The sequence below is a fragment of the Fukomys damarensis genome, unplaced genomic scaffold (genome assembly GCF_012274545.1).
Source record: "Fukomys damarensis isolate Sample0158 unplaced genomic scaffold, DMR_v1.0_HiC HiC_scaffold_34, whole genome shotgun sequence".
Classification (NCBI taxonomy): Eukaryota; Metazoa; Chordata; class Mammalia; order Rodentia; family Bathyergidae; genus Fukomys; species Fukomys damarensis.
In genome coordinates this window covers 24916332-24930840 of record NW_022900946.1, presented here as the reverse complement: position 1 = coordinate 24930840, position 14509 = coordinate 24916332, and the positions used below count along the sequence as shown (strand labels likewise).

At 56.7% G+C, this 14509-nt stretch overlaps 1 protein-coding gene across 7 annotated transcripts in view; it reads left to right on the top strand.

Annotated features, from left to right (window-relative positions):
* Positions 1-13654, top strand: part of Aifm3 (apoptosis inducing factor mitochondria associated 3) — a 14614-nt gene extending 960 nt beyond the window's left edge. The window contains exons 1-21 of one of the 7 annotated variants that reach the window (XM_010620769.2): positions 11-1692; positions 2178-2185; positions 2316-2363; positions 6324-6537; positions 6742-6851; positions 7058-7167; positions 7264-7308; positions 7447-7543; positions 7627-7739; positions 8054-8140; positions 8548-8639; positions 8725-8855; positions 8969-9084; positions 9177-9248; positions 9338-9401; positions 9922-9998; positions 10099-10216; positions 11440-11538; positions 11817-11892; positions 12348-12452; positions 13038-13280. In XM_010620769.2, coding sequence (XP_010619071.1) covers positions 2333-2363; positions 6324-6537; positions 6742-6851; positions 7058-7167; positions 7264-7308; positions 7447-7543; positions 7627-7739; positions 8054-8140; positions 8548-8639; positions 8725-8855; positions 8969-9084; positions 9177-9248; positions 9338-9401; positions 9922-9998; positions 10099-10216; positions 11440-11538; positions 11817-11892; positions 12348-12452; positions 13038-13182 — 1902 coding nt within the window. In that variant the 5' untranslated portion in view covers positions 11-1692; positions 2178-2185; positions 2316-2332 and the 3' untranslated portion in view covers positions 13183-13280. The other 6 variants (XM_010620767.2, XM_010620765.2, XM_019207028.2 and 3 more) reach the window with 6 other exon arrangements.
* The last annotated feature ends 855 nt before the right edge of the window (positions 13655-14509 follow it).

Sequence of the window (14509 nt, the reverse complement as noted above, 5' to 3'; positions counted from 1 at the left end):
GGGGGACCGAGGCCGTCAGCCCGTGGCCAGAGAGACCCGCGGGGGGTTGGGACACCCCTCCTTCCAGACCCGGCCCGCTGGCCCTTCCGCCCGGGTCCCCACGGAGCCCTCCTGCTGCCCGTCCAGGTCCGGCGGGGGTACCGGGATGTAGCCGGTTCCCTGACCCGGGGAGCCACACGTACCAAGGCCGGGAAGGTGGACAGAGGCTGGCGCCGGAGCTCTGAGGGTGGGGTGGCAGCGCAGCCCCCCAAAACTTGCATTTCAGGCAGGGGCGCTCAGACGCCATCCTCAGATTACCTTGAAGCCACCGAGGGCCCAGGGGGAAGAGGAGCCCCCAGGGTGAAAAATGGGACCAGGGAGGGGGCAACTGGCTGGGCAGGGGCCAGTTCCTGGGGCTCTGGGAGTCCTGGAAGAAAAGTGGCCGTATCTCTTGTGCAGTGGGAATAATTCAGAGCCTGTCTCTCGGATTGCTGGGGTCCCTGGGAGAGGACACTGGCCCCCAGCTGGTCGTTAGCATTGAGCACTGTTAGAACTTTTCAATAGGGGGCCACTTGAAAGCAAGAGACCCCGCTCTGCAAAAGACCGGAGGGCCCCTCCCGCAGTGTTTGGGAAAGACCTTTTTGAGGGTGGGGTGGGATGAGCCCGAAATTGCCCTGGCACACTCTAGGTAGAAGGAGCAGTCCTCCCAAATCTCCTTCCTCTCCTGGGCAGCTGGGAAGGTGAGGAAGTGGGAGTTCGGGTCTATATGACAGATGCGTTTCTAGGCTAGGGTCTGTGGCCCAGCAGGGGAGCCCTGAGGCCAGGCAGGAAGGGGACTGGGTGAAGCCAGGACCTGGTAGGGGCTCCCTAGTGCCCGCAGAGGGGATAGGTGGCCACTGAGTTTTACAGACACGCCTTGGTGGTGAGTCCCGGCAGAGGTGCCTGCTCACCTGTAATGAGTGCCTCTTGGGCAGGTAAGATCAGGGGCCAGCCAATGGGTGGGCCTTCCCAACTTCTGCCTTCCCTCCTTGTCCCCTGACACTTCGGCACCTTTCCCCAGCCCTTCCTGGGATCTGGGCTGAAGCAAATGGGCCTCAGCCCCATCTCCAATTAGACTTTAGGAAGAAAGTCCAGGGGAAACAGGCAGATGCCAGTGGGGATCAGTTGTAAACAAAGTAGCTACACTTTTGTCCAAGGCCTTCCAAAGTCCACCTGTAAGCTGCATCTCCCAGAAGGCCCACCCTGTGGCCTTGAGACACCAGGGCCATGCCCATCCGAGAACTAAAGCGCAGTGTGGGAGGTCATATGGATACCCCCATCTGCTGCCTGACTTGGTGAGACCTCGGCCCCTCAGTTGTTCTGTCTGCTTGACCTCCGCACCACCGGGCCAGGGTGGGAGGTCGGGGTATGGCTGCTGGGCCAGGCTGTGACAAGGCTGTGTGCCTGGTTTCTCTCTCCCCCAACCCCATCAGCCTTGGGCTGGCCGCCCGCTCTTGTTCACCAAGGAGCTGAGTTTCCCTGGGGACTGTTGGACTGGCCTAGCCCCACACACCCCACCCCCAACCCCTCGCTGTTGCTGCAGCTTGCACTAGGAGGAGGGGCAGAGGCTGGGCCGCCTCCTGGACCCCTGCCTCCCTGCCCTGCCTCCAAGGCCAGGCAGCCTCTGTCCACTGCTGGGCTGTGAGCAAGGAGCAGTAGCTGTCCTCAGAGGAGGTGGGTGTCCAGGGGCCATCAGTCAGGGTGGAGGCTGAGGCCAGGGAGAACCCCATGTCCCACCCATTGTAGGAAAGAGAAACCCAAGGAGCAGGCAGGCTCGGGCTTGCCCAAAGTGACCCGGGTTTTAACCCAAGCACAGTGGCCTCCTGAGAAAAATGGAGGGACTCAGAGCTCACTCCCAGGCTGTGGGGTTGGGAGAGGGAGAGTACAGGGCTAGGGACTTGAGGGAGTAGCAGAACTCAGGGAGGACTAGGGTAAGGCAGCCACGGGAATGGACAGAGGTGGTCAGCACTGGGATCCCCTTAGCCCACGCAAAGGTAAGAAGGGGTCTGGGGGCCTGAGCCAGGACAGCCGCAAAGATGAGGCACTTTCCAGGGTCCTCTGCATGCGGCAGTTTTTTTCCAGAGACCCCCACAGCCTATCTCTGCCTCTCAGCGTTTCTACCTGCAAACTCCTTCAAAGCCCCGTCCCGATGCTCCCAGTCTCCCCTGTAGGTCCTAGAGGCAGCAGCAGCTGGGATGGCCGCGCCAGCATCTCTAAGGGTTGAAGGGGATCCAGCCCCGTGGGGGGCACCCTAGACCTCCGACAGCCCAAGCATCTGTGTTCTGTTTGCCTGCCAGTCCTCGGGACGCTCGCCATGGGGGGCTGCTTCTCCAAGCCCAAGCCAGGTACCTCCTCCTCTCTTACCGCCTCTGCCCTCGCTCTCAGCCTCCCTCCTCCGCCGCCTTCCTCTCCACCCCTCTGCATTCTGCCAGCCTCTGAAGTAGGTCAGGCTAGACAGGAGCCCGGAATGTTAATGCGCTGCTGGCCAGAGGAGGGTAGGAGGACCTGGAGAATCCTCCCGGTCCCCTCCCAGTGGGTGCCCCTCTTTATTTGAAGGTGCGGGTGCTGGTAGTGGGAATAACGTCTGGATCCTTCTTGGGACAAGAAGGAGAGGGTTTCTCCTGTTGCACGGCTGGGGGGAAGGGCTGTGTCCCCTAGGGATGGAAGGGCGCTCTAGGGGTACCTCCAGCTGTTGTGGGACCTCTCTGAGCCTCAGTTTCTCTCTCTGCAGGATGAGCCTGCCTAGCCTGGCCTGTCAGAGTTGCTGGGATAGCTCAGTGGGGAGGTCCCTGCCTTCTTCACCTCTTCTGACTTGCTGCATGATTTTAGGCCGACACCTTGGCCTCTCTGAGCATGCTCCTGGTTTTACACAGGAAATCTGTACTCTGCCTCGCCCAAGTGGCCCCAGCCACTAGGAACATTCCAAGATGCTAGGAGAATTCAGCTTTGCTTTCCAGTGGAGAATTGTGTCTATGGGGCTCTCCCTCTGGCTCCCACTTTCCCGCTTCGCTCCTCGTATTACCTAGGAAGGGGAGGTGTACAGCCACATTACAGATGGAGAAACTGAGGCCTGCAGAGGCCTGCACAAACTAGCCCGTGCTCCACTCACGCCCGCCCGGGCCACCTTGGCCTGGCCAGTTTGCCCCAGCTCCCTTTACCTGATACCCATTGGCTCCATGAAATTGGAACTTGTAAACCTTTTCTCCTTTTCCTGAGCCTGAGGGGAGGGAGGAGAGCTGTGATGCCCCCTCCGGCAAGGGATCCGCTGCACTTGCCACAGAATCTGCACTCCCTCCCCCCATGGCTGTGCCATGGGCACCCAGGTCTGAGTTGCTTCAAAGTATGGATTGGTCAAAGGGTGTCTGTTTTGGCCCTAGCCTTCGCCCCTCAGAAGTGGACAGGAGGGTGCCAGCTAGCCCCATACTGGGTGTCTGTGGGACTGCTGAGCGGGCAGAAATGCCAGGTGCTGGTTCTTTTAAAGGGCCCAAAAGACTGATTTGCCTTGGAACCCCCAGCCCCAGGGACTTCTGGTATGGGGTCAGCCATTCTTATCACAAAAAAGTCAGTGCTAAGAACTTGGGCTCTTGAACACGAATCCAGCTCTACTCTTTCCTGGCTGTATGGCCTAAGGCAGGGGATCACACCTCTCTAAACCTCCATGTTTTCATGTATAAAATGGTGTGATGACCAGTAATACCAGCACTCTGGGAGGCTGAGGCAGGAAAATTGCAAGTTTGAGGTCTGGTCAACTTAGTGACTTAGTAAGATCCTGTCTCAAAATATAAAATAAAAAAGGGCTGGGGATTTAGCTCAGAGGTTCCGCTGCCTGCCTTGCAAGCGCAAGGTCCTGAGTTCGAACCCTGGTACCAAAATAAAATTTAAAAAAAAGAGATGTAGCTGAGTGCAAAGGCCCTGGGTTCAATCTCCAGTACCAGCAGTAGGGCGTGTGTGTGTGTGTGTGTGTGTGTGTGTGTGTGTGTTGCCCAATGGCTTTCCCTCTTTGATTAGTGGCTGCCAGGAAGCTCACAGCTAATTGATAAAAAACATTACTACCAGGTTGGGTGTGTGGCTTATCAGTAGAGCATGTGCTCAGTGTGTGAGAGGCCCTGGGTTCAATTCCCAGGACCAAAAACTAACAAATGACCCAGAAAACACTGCCACCCAATTCCACCTACTGAGCCTCTACTCTGGGTGATCTATCGTCTCCTTTAACATTCATTAGCACCAGTTAGACACAGTTCCTTTTTGCGAGGGTTTGGGGAGAACAAGTTCTGGGAATGAACCCAAGGTATTGTGCATGCTATACACATCCCCTAGCACTGCGCTGTGCCCTCAGTCTGCTCTCTCTCTCTCTTTTTTTTTTTTTTGGTACTGGAGATTGAACTTGGGACCTTGTGCTTGCGAGGCAAGTTTTCTCCATTTTTTGACTAAGGCATCTGGAGTCCCATAGGGGCTAACGTAGGGTCTCATGAGCAGCTGGGAATCAAGGAGTTGGGGTTGATCTGGTTTGTGGACAAGCAAAAGCCCCCTCCCTTCCATCCACCTTTCTGCTCCTGCTCCTGGCTCAATGGCTTTCTGTTAGACTCATTACTGCACCTTGGAACCTTTTGGAAGGAGGAGGTGGATGAAAACATCTCGACTTGGCCGTCATCTGGTACCCTGCCAGGCTGCTCTGTGGGCCCCTACAGTGCTCACTGCCGATGTCAGCTGAGTCCGAAGTATTTTCCTTTTTAATTCTTCCAAAAACATTCTAACACTATTACATAAAGTATGGAAAATGGAGGGAAAGCTCCTACTGGACGGGACACCCTCCCTGAGCTAGAGACTGACACACACGGATCGGGAGGGGTCTGGCCAGAGTTGGGGAGTAGCTCAGCATGAGAAGAGGGACATGCAGGGGCCCCGCAGCCAGGAGAGGAAACAGCAGGACAGTGTATGGGAGGATGGATAGCAGTCAGCAGAACCTCGGGTCCTGAAGGATGGCAACCCAGGCCAAGCAGACCGCACAGCAGAGGCCGGGAGGTGTGACTCAGCAGCCACGCTGGTTCTTGGGCTCTTTGTTTCTAGATTATCTGGTCTGAGGGAGAGGGGCTAAGAGGTGAAGTCAGTGAAGGCCTGGAGGTTCCTATGCCTTGGGAACCAAAGAGGCGCCCCCTTTCCCCCACATGGGCCCATACTGTGTCGGGCTTAGCCACCCCCTCTTCTCTGCCCCTGGGGAGGCCGGATTATTACTGCTAAAAATTCTGCTTATTGTTCCCTTCTAATTAGGAAAATACCCCAGGCACATCATAGGGAATGTGGAAAGTGTGGAAAAGCATAAAGAAAGTGACAAGCCAAGCAGACTGGTACAAGCCTCCGATTCCAGAACTCTGGGAGGCTGAGGCGGGGGAATTGCAAGTTCAAGCCCAGGGGGCAATTTAGTGAGACCTTGTCTTTGAAAAGCGTGCGCATGGGGGCGTGCTGCAGACGGAGCTCAGCGAGGAGGCTCTAGCTCAGTCGCCAATACTTCAGGGAGGAGGGGGAAGGGGAGGAGAGGAGGAGAGGGAAGGGAAGACAAAATGCCAGCTTCCACTACAGACTGTGGGGGCCCTGCACCTTTTTGCTGTCCACATGGTCCCCCAGGATGGGTTTCATTCACAGGGCCTCAGACACCTGTACATGAAGACACCGAAAACATCCAAGGTTCAGTAAATAATGAATCTCAAAGTAGTGAGAATAGCTATCTTTCTGTGGGGAGTGAGGTACTTCGAGACAGGGTCTCTCTCTGTAGCCCAGGCTGGCCTCAAACTTGCAGCGATCCTCCTGTCTCAGCCTCCCAAGTAGTAGGATCATGTTCGCTACCATGCCTTTCAAGAATAGCTATTTGAAGAAGTGACATTATGGTGTGTCACCCCCAACCCAGGGCCTTGCACATGCTAGGCAACTGTCCTGCCACTGCGCTACATAACAGCCCCGTGTGCATGTTTTTCATGTTGTTTTTGGTTTTGACACCGGAGATTGAACCCAGGGCCTTCGTACTGAGCTATACTCCAGCACTTTTTCTTTATCATTTTGAGACAGGGTCCGGCTAAGTTGCCCGGGCTGGACTTGAACTTGCAATCATACTGCGTCAGCCTCCCGTAGCGCTGGGATTATAAGCATACACCACTGGGGAGCATCTTCTGCCTCTTTGTAGAGGGCTTTCCGGGGAGGTGGTGGGCAGGGCTGAGCATCCTAGCACTCAAAGGGGAATGGCCTCTGCCCCCAGCTTGTGGAGGTGAGGAGGTGGGCCAAGCTGGGGGCTCATGCCATGGTCCTGCCCACAGTGGAGCTCAAGATTGAGGTCGTGCTGCCGGAGAAGGAGCGGGGCAAGGATGAGCTGTCTGCCAGTGGGAAGGGCAGCCCCCGCGCCTACCAAGGCAACGGCACAGCCTGTCACTTCCACGCCGAGGAGCGCCTGCCAGCCCCCCACTCCTACCCTGTCCCTCAGGACTGCGTGGAGGCTGCCGTCTGCCACGTCAAGGACCTAGAGAATGGCCAGTGGGTTCTGGGCTGGGAGGGAGGGTCAGAGGGTGGGGGGAGCAGAGGCCGTGGAGGAAGAGGTGAACCAGGCAGGGGGTCTGAAAGGGGCTCGGGGTGGCCAAGGGCTCACGGCCTTTGTGGCCTCTGGCCTGCTCTTCAGAGGGCTGGACTCGGGGAAGAGGTGGCTCGTCCGCTTGACCTCTGAGTGCAGCCGCTCTACAGGATGCGGGAAGTGGAGCTGGGCTGGGGGAAGGTGCTGCTGGTGAAGGACGGTGGGGAGTTTCACACCCTGGGCCACAAGTGCCCTCACTACGGCGCGCCTCTGGTAAAAGGTGAGACGTCAGAGTGCACAGGGGGTGGGGGCAGGACCCCCTGGAGAGAGCTGGGCCGTGGCACCTCCCATCCCCCAGGTCAACTTGACTTGTCCCTCACCCCGGAGTCCGCCTGTATTAGTGGGGTCTCCTGGACTGTGCAGAGGACCAGGAGGTGCTGGGACGCACAAGTCCCCGGGGAGGAGCCTAGCACCACCCTCTTCCAGGCGTGCTGTCCCGAGGCCGGGTACGCTGCCCCTGGCATGGCGCCTGCTTCAACGTCAGTACCGGGGACCTGGAGGACTTCCCAGGCCTGGACAGTCTGCACAAGTTCCAGGTGGGGCTGAGCGTATAGTACAGCTCGAGCCTAGAAATACAGAGGCAGGGGCTGGAGTAGCCCGAAGTCTGGTCTTGAGCAACACTGCCCTTGCAGGTGAAGATCGAGAAGGAGAAGGTGTACGTCCGCGCCAGCAAGCAGGTGAAGGGGTGGTTCAGGGCTCAGGTACAGGGGTGGAGGGCAGGTTGGTGTGGTGGACGGGAGCCCGGCGGATGTGCTGGGGAGCAGAGTGGAGGGCTGCGTGGTGGGAATATGGCTGAGCACCCTCCTTCCACTAAGGCCCTGCAGCTGCAGCGAAGGACCAAGGTGATGGCCAAGTGTATCTCTCCAAGTGCTGGGCACAGTGGCAGTACCAATGTGCTCATCGTGGGTGCAGGTTGGTGCTGGGGTCCTGAGGGTCAGTGTGGGGATTAGGAGGCAGGAGAGGAGCGGTCCCTGGCTCACGACCCCTCCCTTCAGGTGCTGCCGGCCTGGTGTGTGCAGAGACGCTGCGGCAGGAAGGCTTCTCCGACCGGATCGTCCTGTGCACTCTGGACCGGCATCTCCCCTATGACCGGCCAAAGCTTAGCAAGGTGGGGGATGAGGCAAGCAGGGACCTGGCAGGGTACAGACAGTGCAGGACAGAGCCTGGATCCTGATCCCTCTGGGTCCCTGTGAAGCCATTTGGAACCTTGATTATCATCTCTTAGAGGGAAGGTCTGACCAGCTCCCCTTTCTGCTTGTATCAGGCCCATCTGTGGTACCCCTAAAAGATCCAGGTTTGTTGAGTTCTGTCCTCCAGCCCCCAGTGACCCAGGGCTGGGCTCACTATCTGGGCTCCATGTTCTCTTCTGTAAAATGGAACGGTGGCCACATGGCCTTGTCTCAAATTGGATGTGTCCTGCAGTCCCTGGATGCACAGTCTGATCAGCTGGCCCTGAGGCCCAAGGAGTTCTTCCGGGCCTATGGCATCGAGGTGCTCACTGAGGCTCAGGTATGAGGTTATGGATGGGAGACGGGCCAGGGAAAAGGTTAATGGGCCCCACGAAGGGGAAAGCCACGTGGGCCCTTGGCGGTGTGGGTGGGCGCTCTGTCCTCTCCACCCCACTGCCAGTGCCTGAGAGGCAGCACTGGGCCTTCTTCCTGACAGGCTGTGGATACACTCAGGCCCCGGGGTGTAGGGAGATAGGCAATCTGATCAGGGCTGGGACAGGAGAGCCTGATGGCATTTGGGCACATAGAGAGGACTTTGAGGAGCAGGCGATATCTGAAGTTTAAAGAATGAAGCTCCCACGGGAACTGCTCGGAAATCCGGCTGGGCTCCGGGCACATCGCAGGATCTGGAAGTGAGTGTCGAGGTGCAGGTGCCCAGGCCCACACTTTGCCCCATGGGGATTGCAGGTGGTCACAGTGGACGTGAGAAACAAGAAGGTCGTGTTCAAGGATGGCTTCAAGCTGGAGTACAGCAAGCTATTGCTGGCCCCTGGGAGCAGGTAGGAAGGTGTCTCCTGCCTTCCCTGGACATTGGGTGGAGGGCCATCAGGATGAGAGGGCCTCTCTGATGCTACCCTGTCTCAGCCCTAAAACCCTGAGCTGCAAAGGTAAAGAAGTGGAGAATGTGTTCACCATCCGGACTCCGGAGGATGCCAACAGAGTGGTGAGGCTGGCCAGGGGCCGCAACGCCGTCATTGTGGGAGCCGGCTTCCTGGGTGAGCAAGGGGGGCAGTGGGGCTGGTGATCGAGCCGTTGTGGCCAAGTCCCAGGGTCACCAGCCCTGGAAGACGCGGGGTGTCAGCCTTGCCACACTTGCCCACCGCCCCAGGAATGGAGGTGGCCGCCTATCTGACTGAGAAGGCCCATTCGGTGTCAGTGGTGGAGCTGGAAGAGACACCCTTCAGGAGATTCCTGGGGGAGCGTGTGGGCCGCGCTCTCATGAAGGTGAGCCCTCTCCCGCCCCTGGCGCTCCTCAGAACTGCCTCGCCCCTGGCTGGCCCCTTACCCACCGCCCACCCACCAACCTGCCTGGACAGATGTTTGAGAACAACCGAGTGAAGTTCTACATGCAGACAGAGGTGTCAGAACTTCGGGCCCAGGAGGGAAAGGTGGGCCGCTCGCCTTCCCTGCCGCTTTCCATGCTCTCGGCTTGTGCCCAGGAGCTGGGTCCTTCTGATCACCCACCCATTCTGTACAGCTGAAGGAGGTCGTGCTGAAGAGCAGCAAAGTTGTGCGGGCTGATGTCTGCGTGGTGGGCATTGGTGAGTGGGTGGGTGAACGCGGCGAGGCATCTGCACGCGTTCACAAGCGGCCTTGGGTTAATCCGTTCCCCACCCAGTCTCAGTCTCCACATCCATAAAATGGGGGCTCCAGCAATATCCATTTGACAGGGTCATTGGGAAGTGTGTACCCAGCTTAGGGCACTAGTGGCCTGCAGGACACAGACAGTTGGTGCCTACTCCAGTTGAAGTGGCAGTTTGAGGGTCTAGGACAAAGCCAGGAGGTGGCTGCACAGGGGTTGGAGAGGCACAGGACAATGACTCCCACCTGGGGCTTCTTGGAACTCTTCTTGGAGGAGGCAATACCTGAGGCTTGAGGAGAGGCGTGGGAGTTGATGGAGGTGTGGCAGAGGGAAAAAGATGTGTGAAGGCCTCAGCGTGGGAAGCCTGGGGACAGTGTAGAGCAAGTACAGCAGGTGAAGAGTGTGGGGCAGGCGTGGAAAGCGCCGAGGCAGGAGAAGAAGCGCCCAGGATGTGGACGTGGTGGCTTCTGTCCCGTTAGGTGCAGTGCCCGCCACAGGCTTCCTGAGGCAGAGCGGCATTGGTCTGGATTCTCGAGGCTTCATTCCTGTCAACAAGGTGGGGCTGGGTAGGGCAGGCACGGTGCTGGGCTGGAGGTGGCTCGAGGTCCAGGTCAGCTCCCTGTTCCATCCATGGAGCCTTGGCCTTCTCCCCACAGATGATGCAGACCAATGTCCCAGGTGTGTTCGCAGCTGGTGATGCTGTCACCTTTCCCCTTGCCTGGAGGAACAACCGGAAAGTGAACATCCCACACTGGCAGATGGCTCATGCCCAGGGTATGCCAGCCCTGAGGCAGGCTCAGAGAGGAGGGTATCCTAGGTCTCAGCCTTCCTCAGCCAAGTCTCAGAGGGTCTGGGATCCTGGATGCTATGTTAGGTATTCAAAGCTCTGTAGTGGCAGTCGGATCAGCCTCATCCAGGTGTTCAGGCCAGTGCACAATGAGGCCTTTGGCTTATCTCTGGAGACAGAGACCTTTCTCTAGTATGTACTGGATATCCCTGTTAGCCAAGCGCAATCTCCCAATCCCAGTTGTCTTTCCATTAGTCTCACCTCTTTTTTTTTTTTTAAATCCACAAGACAGATTCCTCAAAGCTCCTAATTAGCCTGTGCAGTCACCCTGAAGTGGGATTTAGTAGGCCAACTTCCCACGGAGTGCTTCTGTTTCCCTTGAGCCCCTTGACTGTCTCTGTGAACTCACTTGCCTCATACAGTCCCTGGAGACATTTAGCCCGGGCTCAATGGAAACACTGTGCTCTCTGTGAAACAGCTTTCCATCACTGTATTTGGTGGCCAGATACAAGCTTCCCAGGCCTCACCCACTGTACCTGGTATAGACGCCTAACCAGCAGGTGAGAGTAAGTTAGTCACCTCAGCACCTCATGGAAAGGACCACCAGACTCCCAGCCTGGGACACTCCCCCACCCCACACACATACACACCACCACATTTCCTTTCCTTTGCCTTGGCCATTATGTGAAGAACTGCTGTCTGAAATCCCACTCCTGGTACCATTTTCAGCCCAAGTCCATTTCTGTCCAAGTGTAAAGTTGCAGCTAGCTTGTAAAGAACCAAAGGTTACTTCTCAGTTACATACAAGTAGGATTAAGGATTTAACTGTATATCCAATTATGGGGTCTAGTGGGACCTTACAGGCACTGAGAAGCCACCAGATATTCTCCTGGGGCCCTGCATGTGGTTGTCATTTCTGCTTTCCTGGCCCTTGTGCCCATTCTCCTTTTCTTCAGACCTGACATCTCAGATTAGTTCTCTGTGTGCACAGCTAAAATGGTGAGGCAGAGCACCACCCAACCCCAACAATCATTCAGATTTTCCAGAGGAGCGATCCCACAGATGAGCTGTGGGCTGAGCAACAGTGCACCTCTGGATCTCCCAGAGTCCAGGAATAGCTACACCTGACAGAGGTCCCTAGAACAGTGAGGTAGGCAGAGTGGGGGTGGCAAGGGCCAGGGTTGTGGCTCTTACTGTCTGAGTCCCACAGGGCGTGTTGCAGCCCAGAACATGCTGGCACAGGAGGCGGAGATCAACACAGTGCCCTACCTGTGGACTGCCATGTTTGGAAAGAGCCTGCGCTATGCGGGTAACTCACAGCCTCGTAGGGGAATGGGCCTGGAGCATTTGGGGTGGGCTCAGTTGTGGTGGTGGGGTGTCCTGAAGGACCTCAGTGGCGGGGCTGTGATTGCACTGGGAAGAAGTGGCTAAGAACAAATTCAGGGTCCCGGTAGAGATGACCTAAAAGAACTAAGGAAGCAGGGAGAGTGTCCAGAGAGAAGTTAGGAGGGCATAGGATGGGGAGCCTGTGAAGTGTCTAGCCCTTCTGCATCTCATCTGGGTGTCACCTACCTGCCCTGCCCACAGGCTACGGAGAAGGCTTCGACGATGTCATCATCCAAGGGGATCTGGAGGAGCTGAAGTTTGTGGCTTTTTACACCAAGTGAGAATGACAGGGTGTGGGGTAGGGGGATGGTAGGACCTTGGTGAAGGGAGACTCATTCCAGAAAAGCTCTGCTCCTGAGGAGAGGTCCTTACCAAAAGGTGGGCCAAGTGCAAAGGGAAGCAGCTGGCAGGAAAGCGAGGAGGTGGCAGTAGTAACTGGCACCCGCAGGGTCGAGGGGGACAGTTATCTTCTGAACAGCTCTTTGAAGTGGGTGTTGATGCCCCGCTTTTACCATGACAAACATCACATCCGTAGAGATTGGTGATGACAAGAACTCTGCTGAGAGCTTGACCTACCCAGCTGAAGCCTGTGCTGGGATAAACAGAGGGCTGGGTGCACAGGGTGTTTTTGTTGTCCCAGGCAAGATCTTCCCCTGGGCCTGAGGTGGGCAGGAGTTTGTCAGGGTCTTGAAGAAAGGATGGTCTTGAGGCTCAGCTACCTTGTCTCTGCAGAGGTGACGAAGTGATTGCTGTGGCTAGCATGAACTATGATCCCATCGTATCCAAGGTGGCTGAGGTGCTGGCCTCTGGCCGTGCCATCCGGAAGCGGGAGGTGGAGTGAGTGTGGGTGTGGGGCGCCTCGGGTGGGGGAGGAAGGATTGGCTGAAACTGATATAACAGCCAGCCACCCCATAATCTTCCAAGGCCTGCTCTTTTCCTCACTCTGGATTCCCATCATTCTAAAGTTTCTAGGGCTACGGGGTGGTGTGGAGCATGGATTGTAGTCTGGGAGAAGGCTGGTGATATGTGCTCACAGGGGACAGAAGGGAAAGGGCCGTGTGCCCCAAGGTAGGGCCAGTGCTGCGGGGAGAAGTCAGTGCCCACTGCTTGGATGATCTCTAGGCCTAGATATCTCATGGAAGTTGTGCTAATCCTGGCAGAAACTAATGGGGAGACACAGCTACTGATGCCCCTGGGTATACCCTGCTCAGAGATGTTGGGGTGGCTGACAGACCCCCTGAGGCTCAAATTATTTACAGAGAACTCTGAGGGGTTGGGAAAAGCCCGAAAGCCACAGGGGGGCTAGAGCCACAGCACAGGGGTAGGCCTCCAGTTGGAAACACTGGAGGACCAAGAATAAATATTATGAATGACATTCTCTTTCCCTGGCCTTCTCTGTTTTTCCCTCTTGCCTTCCCAAAGGCTGTTTACGCTACACAGCAAGTACGTGTGCTTTCTATCCTTCCTGTTGACTTTTCTGAGCTTTTCCCACCTCAGCCAAGAGCCTCTACCCAATAACCTACCCACCCCACCCAAACATACTTCCCTGCTGGGCGCCAAGAACTGACACGGGGCAAACACCCTGCTGTCTTCAAGAATCAACTGTTTATGGTGCCCAGAGTGGGGAACCTGCTCTCTTCTGTCCTGATCATTCCTCCTCTCATTCCTGCAGGACTGGCGACATGTCTTGGCTCACTGGGAAAGGATCCTGAGCTCACATGCAGTGGACTTGGGTGTGCACATTGGGACACCAGGGACAGAAGCCAAGCCCTGGGGGCAGGTGCCAATCTCCAACCTCCCAGGATTCCCCAAGGCAGAATGGGAGCCCTCCCAGTCCTTGCCTTCGGCTGCCTGGCTCTCTCTGGAAAGGCCTTTGTTACCTCCAGAAGATACTCACACCACAAGGCCTCAGCCGCCACTGATAGCTGGTGCTGGAGGCGTGACAGGCCAGGCCTCTTCATCCTCTAGTGGGACTGGAGGACAGTGCAACATGTTAGACATTATTTTAAAATTAAAATGCACACATTTGCAAATCACTGTGACTCCAGTATAATTGACCACCAAGATGAGAGGAAAAAAATAGATCACAGGGAAAGTAAGCAACAACAATCAAGTTTTTCCTGTGAGTACCGAGAGGAGGTAGAAACTGATTCCTTCCTCCCCACAAGGTCAAAAAGGCTTCTCCAGTGTTTTTGGATCTTGATTTGAAGGAAAAGTAAAAGGGACTACACGTGCAAAAAGGGCTTGAGGCAGGAAATGCTTCTTCAAAGGCCAGACTTAATTAACGCTTGACACTCTTAGGGCATTCACTTAGGGCAGTAGGTGTGTTTTGAAACAGACCCACGCCTGTCCTAGCAGGTGAAGCTTTCTGAATCCTCATTTGGCAGGTAAAAAAGCAAGGGCTCTGCTATTAATTAGGAATGAGAACAGAAGCTCCACGCAGCAGCCAAGAATGAACACCCAGGAGTGAGGGGAGACTTGGGAAGGCCAGGGCTGCAGGAACAAACAAAAAGGGGATAGCTGCGCCGTCTGCATCCTGAAACCCTCCACCTGGGATCCTGGGAGAGGCAGACGTTGCGGGGGAACCACACTCAACTACAGGGCATGCCCGGACCCCCAAGCCAGCGGCCGCTGAGGGTCGGCTGGCGGCGGAGCCTAGCAGCCAGGGCAGGGCGGCCCCAGAGGGTTTGGGGTCCGGAAGGCTTTACTGCCAGGGGAGCCCAGCCCTTGCACTACCCGGAAGGTTACAAGACCGCGGCAAAGCGGCGCACTGGGGCCAGCGTCTGACTGCGGTGTCGCGAGGGGCGCTAGGCTTGTTGGGATGCGCGGGCTGAACGTGGGGCGCTGGCCGGAAGTGCTGCGACATCGGCGCGGGGCTTGCCGGGAAATGTGGT